The sequence below is a fragment of the Cebidichthys violaceus genome, unplaced genomic scaffold, assembly GCF_023349555.1.
Source record: "Cebidichthys violaceus isolate CVI_PGR_0920_01 unplaced genomic scaffold, fCebVio1.0.p SCAF_8, whole genome shotgun sequence".
NCBI lineage: Eukaryota > Metazoa > Chordata > Actinopteri > Perciformes > Stichaeidae > Cebidichthys > Cebidichthys violaceus.
The window spans coordinates 142630-160066 of NW_027176964.1; the positions used below are offsets into that span (position 1 = coordinate 142630).

General features: G+C 44.4%; 3 protein-coding genes across 3 annotated transcripts; 2 read left to right on the forward strand and 1 right to left on the reverse strand.

The window, feature by feature from the left end:
* Nucleotides 1-1541: 1541 nt before the first annotated feature.
* Nucleotides 1542-6977, forward strand: efcab14 (EF-hand calcium binding domain 14). The gene is made up of 9 exons (XM_068737504.1): nucleotides 1542-2241; nucleotides 2591-2739; nucleotides 2854-2999; nucleotides 3139-3237; nucleotides 3349-3456; nucleotides 4591-4743; nucleotides 4842-4923; nucleotides 5012-5143; nucleotides 5454-6977. Exons 1-9 carry the CDS (start codon nucleotides 2066-2068, stop codon nucleotides 5630-5632), a joined length of 1224 nt encoding a protein of 407 aa, XP_068593605.1. The 5' UTR covers nucleotides 1542-2065; the 3' UTR covers nucleotides 5633-6977.
* On the reverse strand, nucleotides 6574-8288 carry znf830 (zinc finger protein 830). The gene has a single exon (XM_068737505.1). The coding sequence runs from the start codon at nucleotides 8201-8203 to the stop codon at nucleotides 7157-7159; it is 1047 nt and encodes a 348-aa protein (XP_068593606.1). The 5' UTR covers nucleotides 8204-8288; the 3' UTR covers nucleotides 6574-7156.
* LOC137892413 (ankyrin repeat domain-containing protein 13C-like) lies at nucleotides 8203-17293 on the forward strand. The gene is made up of 13 exons (XM_068737503.1): nucleotides 8203-9167; nucleotides 9278-9319; nucleotides 10063-10167; nucleotides 11968-12053; nucleotides 12197-12242; nucleotides 12393-12459; nucleotides 12604-12748; nucleotides 12837-12968; nucleotides 13291-13452; nucleotides 13560-13639; nucleotides 13775-13873; nucleotides 15663-15763; nucleotides 15875-17293. Exons 1-13 carry the CDS (start codon nucleotides 8798-8800, stop codon nucleotides 16003-16005), a joined length of 1566 nt encoding a protein of 521 aa, XP_068593604.1. The 5' UTR covers nucleotides 8203-8797; the 3' UTR covers nucleotides 16006-17293.
* Nucleotides 17294-17437: the final 144 nt, after the last annotated feature.

Consider the following 17437-nt stretch of genomic DNA (forward strand, 5'->3'; position numbering starts at 1 on the left):
TTTGGCTCTGCTACCTACACGTCGCTGCAGTAAATGCATTCAAAACAATACGGTTTAGCTGCCTCCCAGTTTAATGCACTTAAGGCCCATCCGCCTCACGATTACAATATCATCTTTGTAGTTGTGTGGGTGGCATCGTGCTATTATTGTGAAATGACAAGCATTGCCTTGGGAAAATCTTTTCTGGAGATAATAAAGCATCAGCAGTAGGTCCTCGTCGCTTGCAGCTCAATAACCAAATTCATACAGAGATGCTGAGGAGCATCCCGGTTCCTTTGTGAGCCAGCAAACTGGTCCAGTGTGGAGGTTCCCATTCAGTGTGATTATTAATAGTATTGTGCTGCAGTAGTATGGGGCGGCCAGGGCACATAAAGGAGCATATTTTCAAAGCCAAAAGCAGGCCAGTGGGAGTCCGTTTTCAATGAAAAAGAGCTAAAGGCCAGTCTGCAGAGAGCCTGCCTCCGCTCAGGCCCTGTGTCTTGCTGGGTCGGCCCAATAGCGCTCCGGGTCAGCGGGCCCCCCCGCTGGAGGAGCAGAATTGAAACAAAAAAATGAAATCCTGTTTCGTAGAATGTGGTGCATTCATGAAAATATTATGTAAACACACTGACACAAAAATGACCTGAAGGGATAACATGTAGACAGAACAATACGCAAGCTACGCATGTGCAAACTAGAGCCGCAACAATCTGTCAAATCATCACTTTGTCAATGCACAAAAAATTGCAGAAATTTGGATTCATTGATTCATCGTTTGTTTCATTTATCAGGGAAGAACGCCAGACATTTTCAAAAGGTATCACTTGCTGCTTTTTGTTCTCTGATTTAAAAATAAAGATGACGTAGACTACTTTTCTCTTAGACCATTTAACTCGACTTTGAAATTAGCCTCTTGATTCACCTTGCTATTCTAATTAGCAGAATAAAAGCTTAGTGCAAAACTAGAAAACAGACTATAATGAAAGTAAATTAAATTCACTTTGAAAGGGGACATCAAATAAAATTGACATGGGTACTGACTATAGCTTGGAACTAGCTATTGGGCACCAGGCATGGGCAAGTTCATATCCAGCTTTTATCGCATTGTTTCACATAACATTAGTAACTATTTTAACAAATTGCACACCAGGAACCCTTCTCATTGTCTTTAGCTAGTTAAGAACATTTCCACTAATATATTCATATCCCATTTTCTGCTTTTTGCTAATTCGACTTACTTAAATTGCTCTTGACTTTCACCATCGATGTGCACGGTCTGCCGGGGGCTGGTGGTGTCGCGCTCTGTGTCGCTACCTGACAGCCCGGAGAACAGGAAGTTGTAGCTGGTGGTGTCGCGCGCTGTGTTGCTTCCTTGACAGCCCAGAGAACAGGAAGTTGTAGCTGGTGGTGTAGCGCTCTGTGTCGCTAACCTGACAGCACATAGAACCGGAAATTGTAGCTGATGATGTCGCGCTCTGTGTCGTTAACCTGACAGCACAGAGAACCGGTAGTTGTAACTGCTCGCTGCACCAATCAGCTGAGAGGTTACTCGGACGCCCCGCCCAAACAATACAGGCAGCAGGACAGATTGCTGTAAACACACTGCCGCATATTATGATTTTTCGATAGACGGATTTTATTAATCTACTTTAATACTTTAAGTAGTGTTTTTTCAAATTATGCGACGTCGAGGTATTTTCAAACCTCATTGAGACGATGTGATACTTCCGGACAGCACAGTAACGATAGTCAGTCCGTGTTAGCTACCGTTAGCAATCAGATGCTAACCCGAGTTACCTAACCTGTGTGACAACCCGGCAACTGGTAGAAAAAGTTGTTTTTCAGAAGCTTTTTGGGACGGTAACGTAATGTCAATTAACTGTTGAACATTTGTATGTGTAAGGCAAAGTCCGATGTGTTTATATCCGTTAGCAACGTTGCGTGGTTTAACATTCAAGCTAGTCAGAGACCACTGAGGTTAGCTTAGCTGCTACAATAAACGACAACATCCACCAAACTGGACAAAACTTTGGAATTTGTGGGGTTTAAATCGGGCTCGGCGGGTTCGCTGACCCCCCAGAAGAAGATGAAGAAACGGAAGGAGCTGAACGCCTTGATCGGACTCGGAGACAGCAAGAGGAAGAAGACCAAGAAGGGGACAGGTCACCGGCTCCTCCGCACCGAGCCGCCGGACTCCGAGTCCGAGTCCAGCTCGGACGACGACGAGTTCAACAACATGAGCAGCGGCGCGAGCGCCGGGAAGTGAGTGGTGATCAGTTTAAAGACGTTTGTTGTGCTTTAAGAGGTACAATGGGTGTGTTTTTACTAATTGACGTCATTAATGTGCTAAAGAATTACAATGAAGTCTTTCATCTTGAATTTTGTTTTTCAGAGTCAAATGACACATCCTGCACACTAAGAACTTGTTCAGCATGGTTATTGATATGATATATTCCACCAGTATATACATAATAAGACACCATTATGTACCAGCAATCCTCATAATTCCCATGACACAGAACGCAGTCTTCTTAAAATACCTTTCTTCATTAATAATGAAAGGCGGCTGCAGATGTAATGTCTAACATTACCGCGTCGCTCCTCTTCACAGAAGAAGCTACACGCAGTGCTGCAGCGTGTGCTACCCCTTGTTTCTGTTCATCGTACTGGCCGCCTGCGTCATGGCCTGTGCTGGACTCATATGGATGCAGATTGCGCTGAAAGAAGATCTGGACTCGCTGAAAGAAAAGCTGCATAGCAGTAAGACCCCCTCAGACTGACTGCACCGACACTTAAACATCTCCTATCTCCGTTGCTCATGCATTCCTTGGTCTTTATCGCTGCCTCTAACTTACTGTAATGTTTTCATGACAGTGGAATCCAGCCAGAAGGTGTCATCGAGTGAAATACCAAAACTAAGTGAGGACCTGAAAAACAAGGACAGGAAGCTTGAGGACATTGAAAACGGGGACAAGGGGTTGAGCAAGCTGTGGTCGAACCTCACAGAAATGAACAGGAAGGTCGGTTGGTTTTGAAGCTACCGTGACATTGTCATATTGACACACACACACACACACACACACACACCAGAGCTCATGAGAATGCTGATTCTGTTGTAAGAGATGTAACTGAATATTGTGTGTCGTTTCACTCCTGCAGATCAGTTTGCTGGACTCTGCAGTGAACCATTTAAAGGCCAACTTGAAGTCAGCTGCTGACTTAGTCAGCCTCCCCACGACAGTGGAAGAGCTGCAAAAGGTAACGACGCAGCCAAACGGAATAAAAGCAGGAATGTGGTGCAGAGTGTTTTGATCTTGTGTTTGTTGTTCTGATTGTTGTGCGTTAAAAAAACCTGTTTTTCTCTTCCAGAGTGTTGCGACTATTGGCAGCACACTAACAAGTGTGCAGCACGATGTGAAGACTATGCAGACTGCGCTTGAAAACCAGAAGAAAGAGGAAGAGTTGAAGAAGACAATGGTAAATGCAACACTTGATTTTATGCTGAACAGCTGATCTAGTATAATACCATGGTCAGATTAAATGTCTGAGGGTTTTCAAACCTAAACATCTCTTCCATGGCTCTAAATACACATGCTCACTTTGGGATTCTTGTGTCGGCGCTCACTTCCACATCAACACTTTGGTCTCACATTCACAGGGATGATGAACGTCAAAGAGAATCTCTTTACCTTTCAAACTGTTTCTTAAACAGCTGATGGTCATCACAGAGGAACCTGAAGCTGTGTTCCTTTGTAAATAGCGTACAGGGCTGCAAGCGTTTTCCTCCAAAGATGTTTCAAGAGAAAGTTAGATTTCACTTATTTAGTTTGACGGCTTGTCTTTTTTTTTTTTTTTTTTTACATCTCGCTGCAAATATAGCTGGAGGCTGCTTTTCTCATTCATTATTAATGCGTGAATGTATGGTGAGCGGTGTTTCTAACGGTACGTTTTGCTGAAGTGAAAAGGTTGTCTATCTTGGCGTGCTAGGGTCTAACGTCCTGCTTCTCAGTTCTTAGCTGTAGTGTCGCGTCTGCATATTTGTTAGTCAGAATTAAGACACATTTACTTAAATGTGGCCAAAAATGATTGTGTGGATGAAATAAATGTTGGGCGATCCGCTCAACTGCACCACGAACACAAACCAGAAGCCGCTGTGAACGTCGCCGCTGCCCGATTCCTTCATTTGTCCACCCTCACGTTCCTGAATGCTTGTGCGGTTCTCGTCAGGCTCACAGTGACGGAGCCGTCGGGTTAAGAAGGTCCCGTCATTTCTTGGATCCATGCGTCGGCTTTTCATTCATAATTCATGAAACAAGTGGCGATCTATTTTGGGAGCTGGGATGCTTTAGTTCGCTGCGTGAAACTAGGTCAAATATCTGCAGAATGTTTCTCTCTGCTTTATTTTTAAAATAGGACGACAAAGAGAGGAACGGCAAATATCCCTACTTTTATATCATCTATCACTGACCCCATTTATTATGGGGTCAGTGGTAAATTGCTCGCTGGCTGAGATCTCCGTAGCTTTTGGATTTGATTGGAAGTCAAACCCCATGGAGCAGTAAACTGCAGGTTGCTTCACATGGATTGTTTGTTGTTGTTTTTTTGTCACAGGACATCACAGAGCTGAGGAAAGCCGTGAGCGAGGCGAACAGGACGGAGGAGCTGCGTCACACGCAGACCGAGGAGCGCGTCCACGTCCTCCTGTCCACGGTGGCGGATCTCCAGCAGAGAGTGGCGTCTTTAGAGAACGGCTCAAAGAGAAGCGTGAGTAATGTGAGGCGTCACGCTGTATTGCGGGGTAGCCACGGCTGGGAATCACTTAACGCATTTTACATTCATCATCTCTTTTATCTGCTTCACAGTCAAAGAACGATGAGGCAGCAGAAATCACAAGTCCGGCGACCGACGCGGCGACAACCAAAGCAACACCTGGGGATGTGGGAGGTAGAGTCTACGACAAAGCACTTCATGACGGAGGGCTTCTCTGCCCCATGTTCCATTTAAATATGATTTTTTTTTTTTATTGTCACAGAGGTATCCACACCGCTGACAGAGCCTCAGACGAGCAGACGCCCACGCTTCCTAACTCCAAACCGCTCCAAGAGAAACGCTGAGGCGACGTGTCCGGAGAGGGTGTTCCTGCCTGGAGTCAGTTCTCTGAAAGGTGCACATTACCGACCCCCTTCTGTGTGTCAGCGATCATTAAAGGAATAGTGTAACGTTTAGGGAAATACATATACGTTTGCTTCCTTGCTGAGATCCTGCAGTACGTAATGACATGCTCTTGATGGTTGGATGAGTTCTACCTTTAGACGGAGCCAGGCTGGCTGTTCCCATATTTCCAAGAAAGCAAATAAGGGGTTTTTCCCCAAAATATTGAAAGATTACACATTTTTGCAAAGGACCATAAGACAGCATTGCCATAGAGGAACCGGGTTTTTACATGTTTCTCAATTAAAAACTATTCTTTTCAGACTTGGAAGACATCTTCCAGCAGCAAGGCGTCGGACGCGACTCCCCCGGGTTGGACTACCGCGGCCTGAGGAGAGCGTTTAAAAAGCCGCGCCCCAGCGCTCGTACCATGGAGTGTTTGGACAAAGACGGAGACCAGAGGTTCTCCCTGACCGAGCTGAGAGCCGCAGCGGGTTTGTGAGCACATCGTCACTGACGGCAGTGAACAGTATTTGAACACCCAGCGGGGTTCTGGGAGTTTGAAGTTCCCGACCCGTTTTTTTTTCTGTAATTGCTGCACTTTTGTGAACTGAGTATTTATCATACCGATTGTGGAACAGTGGCGCTGGCATGCCCCATACTCACTCACACCCCCCCTCCCCCTCCCTCTCCCCTCCCTGGTCTATTTCAACACATCATCCACAAAATATGCTCTTCAAACTTTTAAAATCAACCTGTCTGCAGAATAGTCTGCTCTTATTTTAGCTCATTCCGTGGTTTACGTGAATCCCGTTTTCCACCCTCGGTTCTCAGACTTGCTGTGTTCCTGCACCTTTTCTTTTTTTTTTTCTTTTTAAATGTTCTATATTGTTTCCAGTCCGTCACATCTTGATGTCACATTTGTGTGTATTTAGCTTCTCTGGAGGCTAAACGTGTCAGTCTACTTCCTCAGCCATCAACATCTGGAAACAACTCCATGACCCGTATTTACACAACCTGAGATAGAATTTTAGGAACGTTTACAAATTATTACTAGAAAGTTTTTTTTGTGAGTGGTTTGTTTTGATTTTAACTGAAACACACAATTGAGCATAAAGAGTGAGGATTTCTATCTGCTCTTCTCTAGGCTTAAAGCTTCAGATGTATTTCTGCTCAGTGTGTGTTTCTCTTTTATTTCCACTTAGTTGCTACATTCTGATTGTTGTGTTTAGTTTCTGTGCATTTTAGTTGTTCTGCAGCATTCAGTTCTACATGTTTTGAAGGGCTATGAACACTTTGAGTCATTGTGAGGGGTTTTTGAAGATGTAACTCATGAGGCATATGTAGCAATAACAAAATGACGTAGATATTGCTTGTTTAGAATTGCGGTAGACAGACAGCACGATGTGTAACAGGTAGTACAAGAAGCACTGACCATCAATCTTGACTTGATTCATTTTATTCCATTTTTATGGGCTTAATAATGGTGTATTTACATAACAGATTTGTCACACTCAAACATTGTTGTACTCTGTAAAAATGGTTTAAATGTATTCTCAGAAATTATCTTGTGATGGGGGGCAGTACAAATTATTTACGGTCTTAATCTTAACATTGTACATTTTTTAAATAATTGCGTTGTAATTTGCATGTTGCTTATAACGTAACATGAACACATTATTTATATAAACTTAACATAGTTTTTGCAGGACAATGTAACAGCTTTGGCCATCATGGCGTAGGTGGAATAGGGTCCATGTTGCTGCTGCTGCTGTACTTTGGGGAAATTCTATGAATGTATTTTTTTTGTGGGTGTGAGCACCAATGAATAAACAAAGTTAAAAAGGTTTGATTTGTGGGTCCTTTAAGTCATGAAGTGAGAAGCCTTTGTTCAAACAGTGCATCACATTTAATCCAGTCTGAAATATAACAAAATATGTCAACAGGCATGAACAAACTATTTACAACAGCTGACAGACCCAAAGAAAACACACACACGTGGCTTCTATATGAGCTTCAGGGAGACTTAGGCCAGAGCCCCTTTAGCCCTCCAGTCGTGGGACAGAAGCCCCAGCAGCTGCTCTTCATCCTCCTCTTCCTCCTCCTCGCTGCCATCTACCTCCATATGTTCTTCCTCGCTGGGCAGCACCTTGCTCTTCACCACGTCCCGCTTGTCTCTCAGCACCTCGATCCGCCTGTAACACTCGATTTGTTCATCGATCTCGTCGATCTGTCGCTCGAGGCGGCCCTCCTCGTCGTCCTCCGCCACGATGGCCTCCGACTTGGTGTTCACCTGTCGTATCTCCTTCTGGAACTCGTCCCACTCCTTGTCCATGTGATCTTTGGGCGCGTCGACGTTGCGCACCTTGGCGTCTCTCACGGGGTCGTCGAAGAAGCCCTCCGGCAGCGCCTCGGCGGTGTTGTCCTTCTTCTCCGAGCTTTTCTCCTGCAAGTCCGCTTTCAGGATGGATCCCGAGTGGGAGATGGCGGGCGTGGACGGGATGGAGCTGTCAAAGAAGTCATCGGGTAGTCCTCCAGCTTCCGTCTCTTGAGGAGCAGCATCTGTGGCTCCTGCAGGACCTTCCATCTCCGCATCCTTCTCATCATCGTCGCCATCACCATAAACTCCAGCCAACAGACTCAGACCGGCGGATGTTTCAGTAGAAACACTTGCCTTTTTGCTGGGTTTGTCAAAGAAATCTCCCGGAAGCCCTGAAGACGACGCAGACTGACCCGCACCCGACGACGGTTTCACTCTTTTCCCGTTCGCGTCCTCGTTGCCCGTTGCTTTCCTCTTCAGCGGTTGAATCGGTGGTGTCGCAGGTTGAATCTTTCCTCCCTTCAGCTCGGCAACTTTCTCTTTATGTTGTTTTCCGAGAACATGCGCCGGCCACAGTAGCTCGGACTTGACGTGCACATTGCACAGGACACAGCTGAGGTGCTCGAGACTGTTGTATTTAGCAAAAGGAGACTCAACGCGCTTCTTGTCCGTTGTTTGTCTTTGTTTTGCCCTCATCAAGCGCCGGAGTTCCTCTTGATTCACTATTTTCTTCCCCTTCTTTGAGGATGCCATTGTTGAAAACAAACAGCGCAGCTAGCTAGCTTAGCTTAGCTACTTTCTTGCGATGAAGTACAAAACGCGTCCCAAGAAGATGACGTAGAGGGCCTGCGAACTCGCGTTCAAACTGTCGAAGAAGAACTATCGCGAGATTTGCCGCTAGCCGAGATGTTAGCTCAGAGGGTTTATTGTACCGTCCAGTCGTCCGCCTGAATTTTGCCGCAAAGCAAACGGAATCGATCCCATACAACGTAAATCAAAGGAGCGACAACGATGTAGTCGTTTGTCATTCGTTTTAATTCGTATCTGTGTGTTGATTTAGCGTGTGTGTTGTTCTGTGACGTTTAGCATTATTTTCTGATTTCATCGCCGCACCCTCGATATTCATTATTTTTATTGTGGGGTAGCTAGCTTGGAGCTAAGCTAACTGGAGCAGCAGGTGTAACGTTATTTAGAATAACGGAGAGCAAGCTACTGGAAAGCATCACTGTTTTCTTACAATTGCATAAGAAGCTTATTTAAAAATTTGATTCAGATTCTATGCAACATCTTACACCAGAGTGTAAGTTAGCGCAATAACGTTATTTAGATAACGCTACGGTAGTCACCATGACGGGTGAGAAGATACGCACCGTTCGAAAGGACCACAACAAACCAAACAAGAATGAGGAGATAATGGACACGTGCGAGGAGACGTCTAACGGGACCATCCCCAACGGGACCGGGAACCACTTCAAATCCAACAAGGTTTATCAGAAAGCTGTCAAAACCTCGGCGCTGCAGCAGCAACAACACAATGAAAACAACATTAACGGGAATCCCTCACCCATTGACACCATAGTCGACAACAACAAGAACCCAATAATCCTGACGAGTGAGGACTTGGAGTTCCCTGTTCACGAGTGCGTGTTCAAAGGAGATGTGCGTCGGCTCTCCTCTCTCATCAGGACCCACAGCATCTCTCAGAAAGATGTACACGGTGAGGTGTTTTCTGCTGCTACCAGTCATGTGTTTTAAATGCATTACATAACACCCACATGTGGAATATTATTTATGTTAATATATATCATCCTAATGTGTCTCTTTCAGGTAACACACCTCTTCACCTGGCTGTGATGATGGGCCACAAAGGTAAAACTCATTTAAAGAAATACAGTATATGAAACATTTATGGTTTTATTAATCTTAACACCCTATTGTCATACGGAGGATTTACCAAAATGAACAAAAAAAGCTTCTCGTATGGTAATCTACCCAGAAGATGACACTGTATCTGCTGTGCCTGGCCTTTGATCTGTGATAATGAGGCTTTACATGAGAGCACTTGACATCCTCATTAAAGGCCCTTTTTAAAATCACTTCAGTTCCTCCTTCCTGTCTTTGTAGTAGCCCTCACACTCATGCTGCACTCATCACGTCTTATCCGACCACTCGCCGTCCCGATTGGCTAATATTCTACAATACTGTTGGTATAACATAGGATTTAATTCAGAGAAATCTACATAGATGATTTATTACATGCGATGCAGCCAATAAGGAAATGGATACTTTTTTTTTTGCAGTGCAGAATGCACGAGTCAATTATATCACAAATTAGGGTTTTACAATCTGTACAATATACGACACCCTCTGTCCTAAAACAATAAGACATTTGGATACTGACGAAGCAAAGACGTGAGAAATAATAGTGGAACAGGAAGTATCTCCCCTCCAGTACAGAAGTAGTGGTAGGTGGTGGTACTACTGTTGATGATGACCTTAATATGAAAATCTTAACTTTTGGCACGGCTGCTCAAAACAACATGGAATGAAAATTGGTGAGAACAAACAAGACGAAATCCCATCTGTCTCTGATGAGTGTTTTTTTCTTTCAGAATGTGCCCTCCTCCTACTGGCCCATAACGCTCCCGTAAAGATAAAGAATGCACAGGGATGGAGCCCTCTAGCAGAGGCCATCAGCTACGGCGACAGACAAATGAGTAAGTTCTGTCAACACTGCTCTGAATAGCCGTCTGCCGTCTCGGGGGGGGGTTCATATTTGGATGGGTTTGTGGTAATCTCAGCGTCAAACACTCGCTGTTCTAACGGTTAGCTTCAGTCTGATGGGTCGATGGATTTATGACGGCATCATGCTGCTGTCAGCTTTAGTCTCTATTTGTCATATAGTCATTGGGACTTGTGGTACGGCTCTCTGTATGAATGCTAATATTGTAGCAGTGGTGGTGTGTTCAGGAAGAATTGGATTTGGCTGAATTGTTCTGCTCTTTTGTGTTGCCAACTGAATGATAGAATATATTGTCCTAATGAAGAAGGAAACAGTCATTTCATTATTTCTCATAGTTGATAAAATACGATTGTTAATGTTAGTTTAATTCCCAGAGTCTGTGCTTTGCAGAAAGATTTCCCGGCCGTGTCGTTTAGAGTCTGTTCGGTTACCTCTGTACAGCCATGTGGAGCATGAAATCAGTTTTGTTGCCCACAGTTGAAATCCAGTCAAGTTGCAGAGAACATCTGAAGACGGCATAAGAAAGAATGACAACATTTAGATAAACCCTAAAGAGTACTACTTCCCTATTATGCTTAACAATGTGTACATCATTGACAAAGTCTAATTTCATTCATTCATCTTCATCAAGGGGACAGAATACTGAACATTTAAAGGACCGTTTTACGAAGTCGTTTAGAAGACGGCCACCCGGTCGGTCCGGCTAAAAAGCTAAAAGTGTGGCTTTTCTCTGAGCACCCGTCATCCAGATGTGCTGGAACGCAGCCGGGATGACGGCTTAGTGCGAGGAAGCGCTGAGCTTACAGCCCGGTCACTCCTCTGCTTAATGATGCCACTGCTTTTAGATCTGAGAGTCAAATGACATGTGAAAGGCACCCGCTAAAGCCTCTGGGATGAATCCACCGCTCTTTCCTTTTCTTTTTTTTTTTAACATGTGATGTTCATTTTGTATACTTAACTAAAGGGTAGTGTCTAAGAAAGGAAAAAAAAAAAGGACGAAATAATAAATCTGTAATCTGTTTTTTGTGATAAAGCTGAGCTGGCATACTTCTGTTATTACCGTTTGGCTGTAGCGATGAGCTAACTGTGAGCTATCGGCCTGCTGGTCTGTGCTGGAGGTTGTGAGGCCCCAGCACTCTGAGAAAGGACCCTCAGCCTGGTTAGTATGCGTCGTGAGACTCCGCTCCTGCTGTGGCCGGCTGGCTTGGGACTGGGACCAGGAGCTCTGCTCTGAGAAGGTCACCCCACTCTACAAGGGTGAAGGAGGGATGGGGGGGGGGGGCTGGGTACACTCACATCGCCAAGCAAGGACATGCAAAGAAAGACACGAGGTGTTTAGATCTCTGGTTAAATACAACGCACTTCACTAGTGCGAAGGACAAGTCGTGCTCGATATCAAACGTTTGGCTCACGAAACACTGCAGTCGGGTCATCGGTCATCACCACTTTTTCCCCGTGTTTACACATGTGCACGTTGCGTCAGCAGCTGGTTGTCCCGTGTGCGCCTCGTCAGCACTTCTCCGCTCGGTCACGTCCGACGTTTCCTCCGTGTCAAGATCACCAGGAGGCATCATGTGTTGAGTAGTCGAGTCAGTTTGTAAGAGAAAGAGATGCACTGAGATGCACCAGCTCTGTCATCCGATATCCATATTGCAGTCGGTCCAGTGGGAGGTACAAGTGGTGCACCTTGTTTAGCTTCATTCAAAGGTGATGTAAAGACATTGAAAGTGGTTTTTTTTTTTGTTTTTTTCCTCTCTCCTCCTCGTTTCCTCAGTCACAGCAATTCTGCGGAAGTTAAAGCAGCAATCCAGGGAGAGTGTGGAGGACAAGAGGCCAAAGTTGCTGAACGCTCTCAAGGAGGTGAGGATCCCACTGTCGTCGGTGCAGGATCTGATTTGCACGAATGACTTTTGTCCGTCCTAGAGGGCATATTAACTGCTGAAATGCATAATGTCAAATCGGTTTGAATCACTCATTCACACGTGTTTGTGTCTCTTCTGTAGCTCGGTGACTTTTATCTGGAGCTGCATTGGGACTTTCAGAGCTGGGGTGAGTTTTTAAAAAAAAAATATTTCACACACCAAAAGTTGTATACATACCTAACTCTCATCAATTATTACAACGTTGATAATTGATGAGATCGGCTTAAGGATTGTATTAAAGATGAATGAGTTATTCACACTCTCTTCTGTATTGCAGTGCCTTTGCTGTCCCGCATGCTGCCGTCTGATGCCTGTAAAATCTACAAGCAGGGCATTAACATCAGGTAAGAGTGTCCGACAGGAGAGAATCTAACTCGCTGTGTTCCTGAAGCAGCAAATAGTCGACATCCAGGTCGAGGACTTCTTTTAGATCTAAAAAGTAGGACGAAACAATCGTCACGCACTCCCTCTCCTCCCTCTGGATTTAGGCTCGACACCACGCTCATAGACTTCACTGATATGAAGTGTCAGCGCGGAGACCTGAGCTTCATTTTCAACGGCGAGGCCGCGCCCTCCCAGACGTTCGTGGTTCTGGACAATGAAGCGAAAGTGTACCAAAGAATACACCACGAGGTGAGCGAGCGGTGCGGCCACGCCTCCGCTTCACGGCAGCCGTTTAGTATGAACCGCGGCGCCTCACCGTCTTTGTCTCGCCCTCAAGGAGTCCGAGATGGAGACCGAGGAGGAGGTGGATATCCTGATGAGCAGCGACGTCTACTCGGCGACTCTGTCCACCAAGTCCATCAGCTTCTCACGCAGTCAGATCGGCTGGCTGTTCAGAGAGGATAAAACGGTACGTTTTGTGGGACAAACCGGTACTAAAAACACATCACAACAACAGAGAGACACTAAATATTCACAGTAGGTCTTTTACAAAGTCATTTGAGAATATATTAAATGAGGCATAGCTGAAATATATCAGTGAAATGAAGGTACGTTAACTGATACTGACTCAGATAGCTGGATCGGGTATCTATGGCGAATAAAATATCTTGTGAGAAGTTAGACCAGTCCTTCCCTCAGGTTGCACCTCGGCAGATTTTAGGAAACCAGCAGTAGTGTTGGGTTAATTCACAGGATAACTCGTGATGAAACCTTTTTTGTTTTCTGTGCAGGAGAAGATCGGAAACTTCCTGGCTGACTTCTACGCGGTGAACGGTCTGGTGCTGGAGTCACGGAAGCGGCGGGAACACCTGAGCGAGGAGGACATCTTGAGGAACAAAGCCATCATGGAGAGCTTGAGTAAAGGAGGCAGCATCAGCGAACAGAATTTTGAGGTAAGAGAGGAGCAAACCACAGTTCTGACTTCATCCACCAACGGTTGATAGCAACGGCAGCCTGATGACTGTGAATATGCCGCTCACCGATACTCTCCTGTCCCCAGCCGGTGAGACGGCAGTCCCTCACAGCTCCAGACCCCAATACTATTTCCTGGGAAGAGTACATCACTGCAGAGCAGGGGAAGTAAGTGTCTTTGTCTCCAGCACAAATAGAGATTCAATCAGGGCGTTTGTAAGACATTCAGTAGAGGTTCTGATTATTAAATCCACGTCAAACGCCAAGAATAGAAGTCGACGTCTCTGTGTGTTTTGTCTTCAGGCCACCTCATCTTGGTAGAGAGCTTGTGTGTAAAGAAAGCAAGAAGAACTTCAAAGCTACTGTCGCCATGAGCCAGGACTTCCCTCTAGGCATCGAGTCGTAAGTACCTCCCTCCCTCCTCAGGCGTCGGGACGAAGCTCGCTGCACAGTCTCATCCCGGCTCAATGCACTTAGATATTTAAGAAACGGGTAACGTAGAGATGAAATAACCCAGATCAGGGAGACACTGATGACACAATGTGACAACATGTCAGTGTTTTAAATGTGCAAGCTGGTGGCATTTGTTTCAGGTAAATGTAGATATTAGAGCCTGAACTTTACAGAGTTATAAGGATGATAAACAAATCTAGTTTGAAAAATCCAATAACAATATATCGCCTTACATCTTTGAACAACAAAGTTATTAAAGATGACCAAGATATGGACCGTGCGGCACATTTCACAGATGAAAACCAGTCGGCGCTCTCTGGTGGACAACCTATGTAATGCTGACACTAATAAATGACCTAATTCTCTTTTTACTTTCACACCGTAATCTTTCCCCGCTGCTGGTTATCCATCTGCACAAGCTTTCTGTTAGTCTGCTGAAGGAAGCGTCGATCACAACACTACTTTCAGTGAGAGGAAAACGTTATCGCTGCAAGAAGCCATATTTATGTAAGGGAGAGGTTCATAGAGGGGAATACGAGCGGAGGAAAAAGGGTGGTTTTAAAGGATGAGGCGTGTTGCACTGAGTAGACGAGGATGTAGGATGTAGGATGTAGGATGCACACAGGATGTGGGTTGGGTTTTGACTGTAATGGGTTACCGGGACATTATGTAGTAAATTGCTTTATCTCCTCTACTGAATGAGCCTTAATGGAGCTGGAATAAAACCACAGCCTTTATGATGGCTAATGTTTTTTTAATGTAATTTTCTCCCCTTCTGTGCTTTGTAATGTTAAAAATATGTTGTACTCACTTCTGTTAATATGTTCACTTTAATGTGATTAATCACCAAAACGAGGCGGAGAGACGAGCTTTGAGTCTCAGCACCACTAGTTTTCATTCTAACCATTTATGTAGAAAGAGAGTGTGTGTGTGTGTGTGTGTGTGTGTGTGTGTGTGTGTGTGTGTGTGTGTGTGTGTGTGTGTGTGTGTGTGTGTGTGTGTGTGTGTGTCTAGACTCTGAGGAATGAGAACCAGGAAACAAATGGTTCATTTAGTCCAGTGGTTTCCAGTGTGGGGGGTGGGGGGACCACTAGATACATTTAAGAGGTGGCAAGATTATTATTATACCTTCATAACATCAGCATGTTTGTGTTTTCATATTGAGCTAAACATGTTAGCATTTAGCTCCTAACGGGCACACAGAGCTGCTAGCGTGGCTGTAGTCCTTTTGTCTGGTCGACTGACTTCACTGTAATCACTGCTTTTTTATTCTTTCTTTTTTTTACTGTTAAATATGAAAATCTATTCAGATGAAACCATTCAAGAAGAGGACATAACTCTTGGACATACGGATGTAGATATTTGATTCCATGCTTTTAACATAAATGTTGAAAGGGACTGAAACCTGTACAAAGATTCTTTAGTCAGACTGCATCATACAATTACCTTCATTGTCGATTATTCTCTCAATTAATCTATAAGTAGTTTAGTCTATAATGTGTCAGTTTTTCCCAAAGCCTGAGATGATGTCATCAAATGTCTTGTTTTGTCCACAACTCAGATCTTCAGTTGATTCATAAGAGTTAAGAAACCAAAAATATTCACATTTAAGAAGCTGTTGTTGCATTTCTCCTCAAGACCTCAAATTGTAGTTGTGACTTAATCCCAGTGTTTCGTTCAGATTTTTAGGAAAAGACGGTGAAAGAAAACTGCTGACTCACTGTTCCTCTGCCTCCAGGTTACTAAACGTGCTGGAGGTCATAGCCCCGTTCAAGCACTTCAACAAACTCCGGGAGTTCGTTCAGATGAAGCTTCCGCCGGGGTTTCCCGTCAAACTGGGTACGTGCATCGACCTCCCGCTGCGTTCCTGTGAGTGGGCGACCAGAGTAACACGTTTTCATCTCTCTCTCTCTCTCTCTCTCTCTCTCTCTCTCTCTCTCTCTCTCGCAGACATCCCCGTCTTCCCCACGATCACAGCTACCGTCACTTTTCAGGAATTCCGCTACGACGTATTTGAAGAGTCTACTTTCTTCATCCCGACCGAATACAAAGAAGATCCCAGTCGCTTCCCCGACCTCTGACCTGTAAACACATCTGACACAAACAGGAAGTGACCGGCGAGCTTATCTGTATTTGAGAGGTGGGGAAACAAACAAAAAAGAGGAATCCTGTATTGTTTTATTTCTATATAGGATATCATTTTATCTGTTTTTAAAAAAAGGGAACTGGTTTTATTGATCAGTTATTGTTCATTTTTGCTGATGGATCCAAAGCGAATCAATGCAAACAGATGTTCCAGATGTTCCAGAGCGCTATCTAACGTATAGATGCATATCGGCAGTTGTTCTTAGTGAAATGAGTGATAAGCTTTCATTGTACTCACCGGAGCCATACGACGCGCTGCTCTGTGCTGCTGCTGCTGTTTCCTGTGAAAGCTGTCAGAAGACACGGCCTGGACTCTTCATCCCTATTTTAATATCTATTATTATCATCTTCTCACCTCCAAGGACCGATTACTCAATTCTCATTCTTAACTGCACTGACCGTCATCTGTAAATGTACGTCTCATCTGTAATTCATAAGAAAAAAAATATAGCTATAATCCTCAAACTGAGCTTAATATTCATTTATAAATGATGTACTATATATATATGTATATATATATATATATAGTGAAACACTGTGTAGCAATACATTTCCAAGAATGTTTTTCAGCAGCTGGGAGGAGGTTCAGCATAGAAACACATCAACAGTTCCATATCTGCGCCTTTCAGCCCCTCAGACCTGCTGCGTTTTCAGGTCCGCTCATGTTACCTCTCGGCTGTCACCGTGTCTGTCGTGATCGTATGAAGTCTGTGCTCGGTGTGAGTGGATCATTGTTGTGTATGTGTGTGCGTGTGTGTGTGTGTGGGGGGGGGGGGACCCAGATGGGATATCAGGGAAACTGTTCTTAGTTTAATACTGCACTGATATTAAGTATATTTAAGGCATGCTATGGCTGCGTCGGCCTCCTGGTTCACATGCATCTTTCAGCTGTATGCTGAGCGTTTGTCACATTACCTGCAGACTCGTTAAGATTAAGGGATGAACTGTAACACTAACACCTTTTTGTGCTTATAAAATCTCTCCTTGATGGTAGTCTGCGCATATTTCTCCCGTTTCATTTTTCGATCCAAGGCGAGTAAACTAAACTGTGACGTTGATATTGCTGGAAATGATCCGATGCATCGAGTTGACTCCAGCTTCAGTTTACATGTACTGCAACCATACCTACTTCACTTCCCTTTAAATAAAGCACCAGCATCATGTTTCAACTGACTTTGTGCAAATATAATAAAAGGACAGTATTCCATATTGTACTGGCAGATATGAATTTGTCAACCGTCACTTATTTTACTGTGTGTCGCTAAGTGAGACTGCTTTATGGGAATATTTTTAAATTGATTTTTGAGGTACTTTTCCACTCAAGTATATGCCAATAATTTGATTGTTCAATCTATAATAAACAAATAG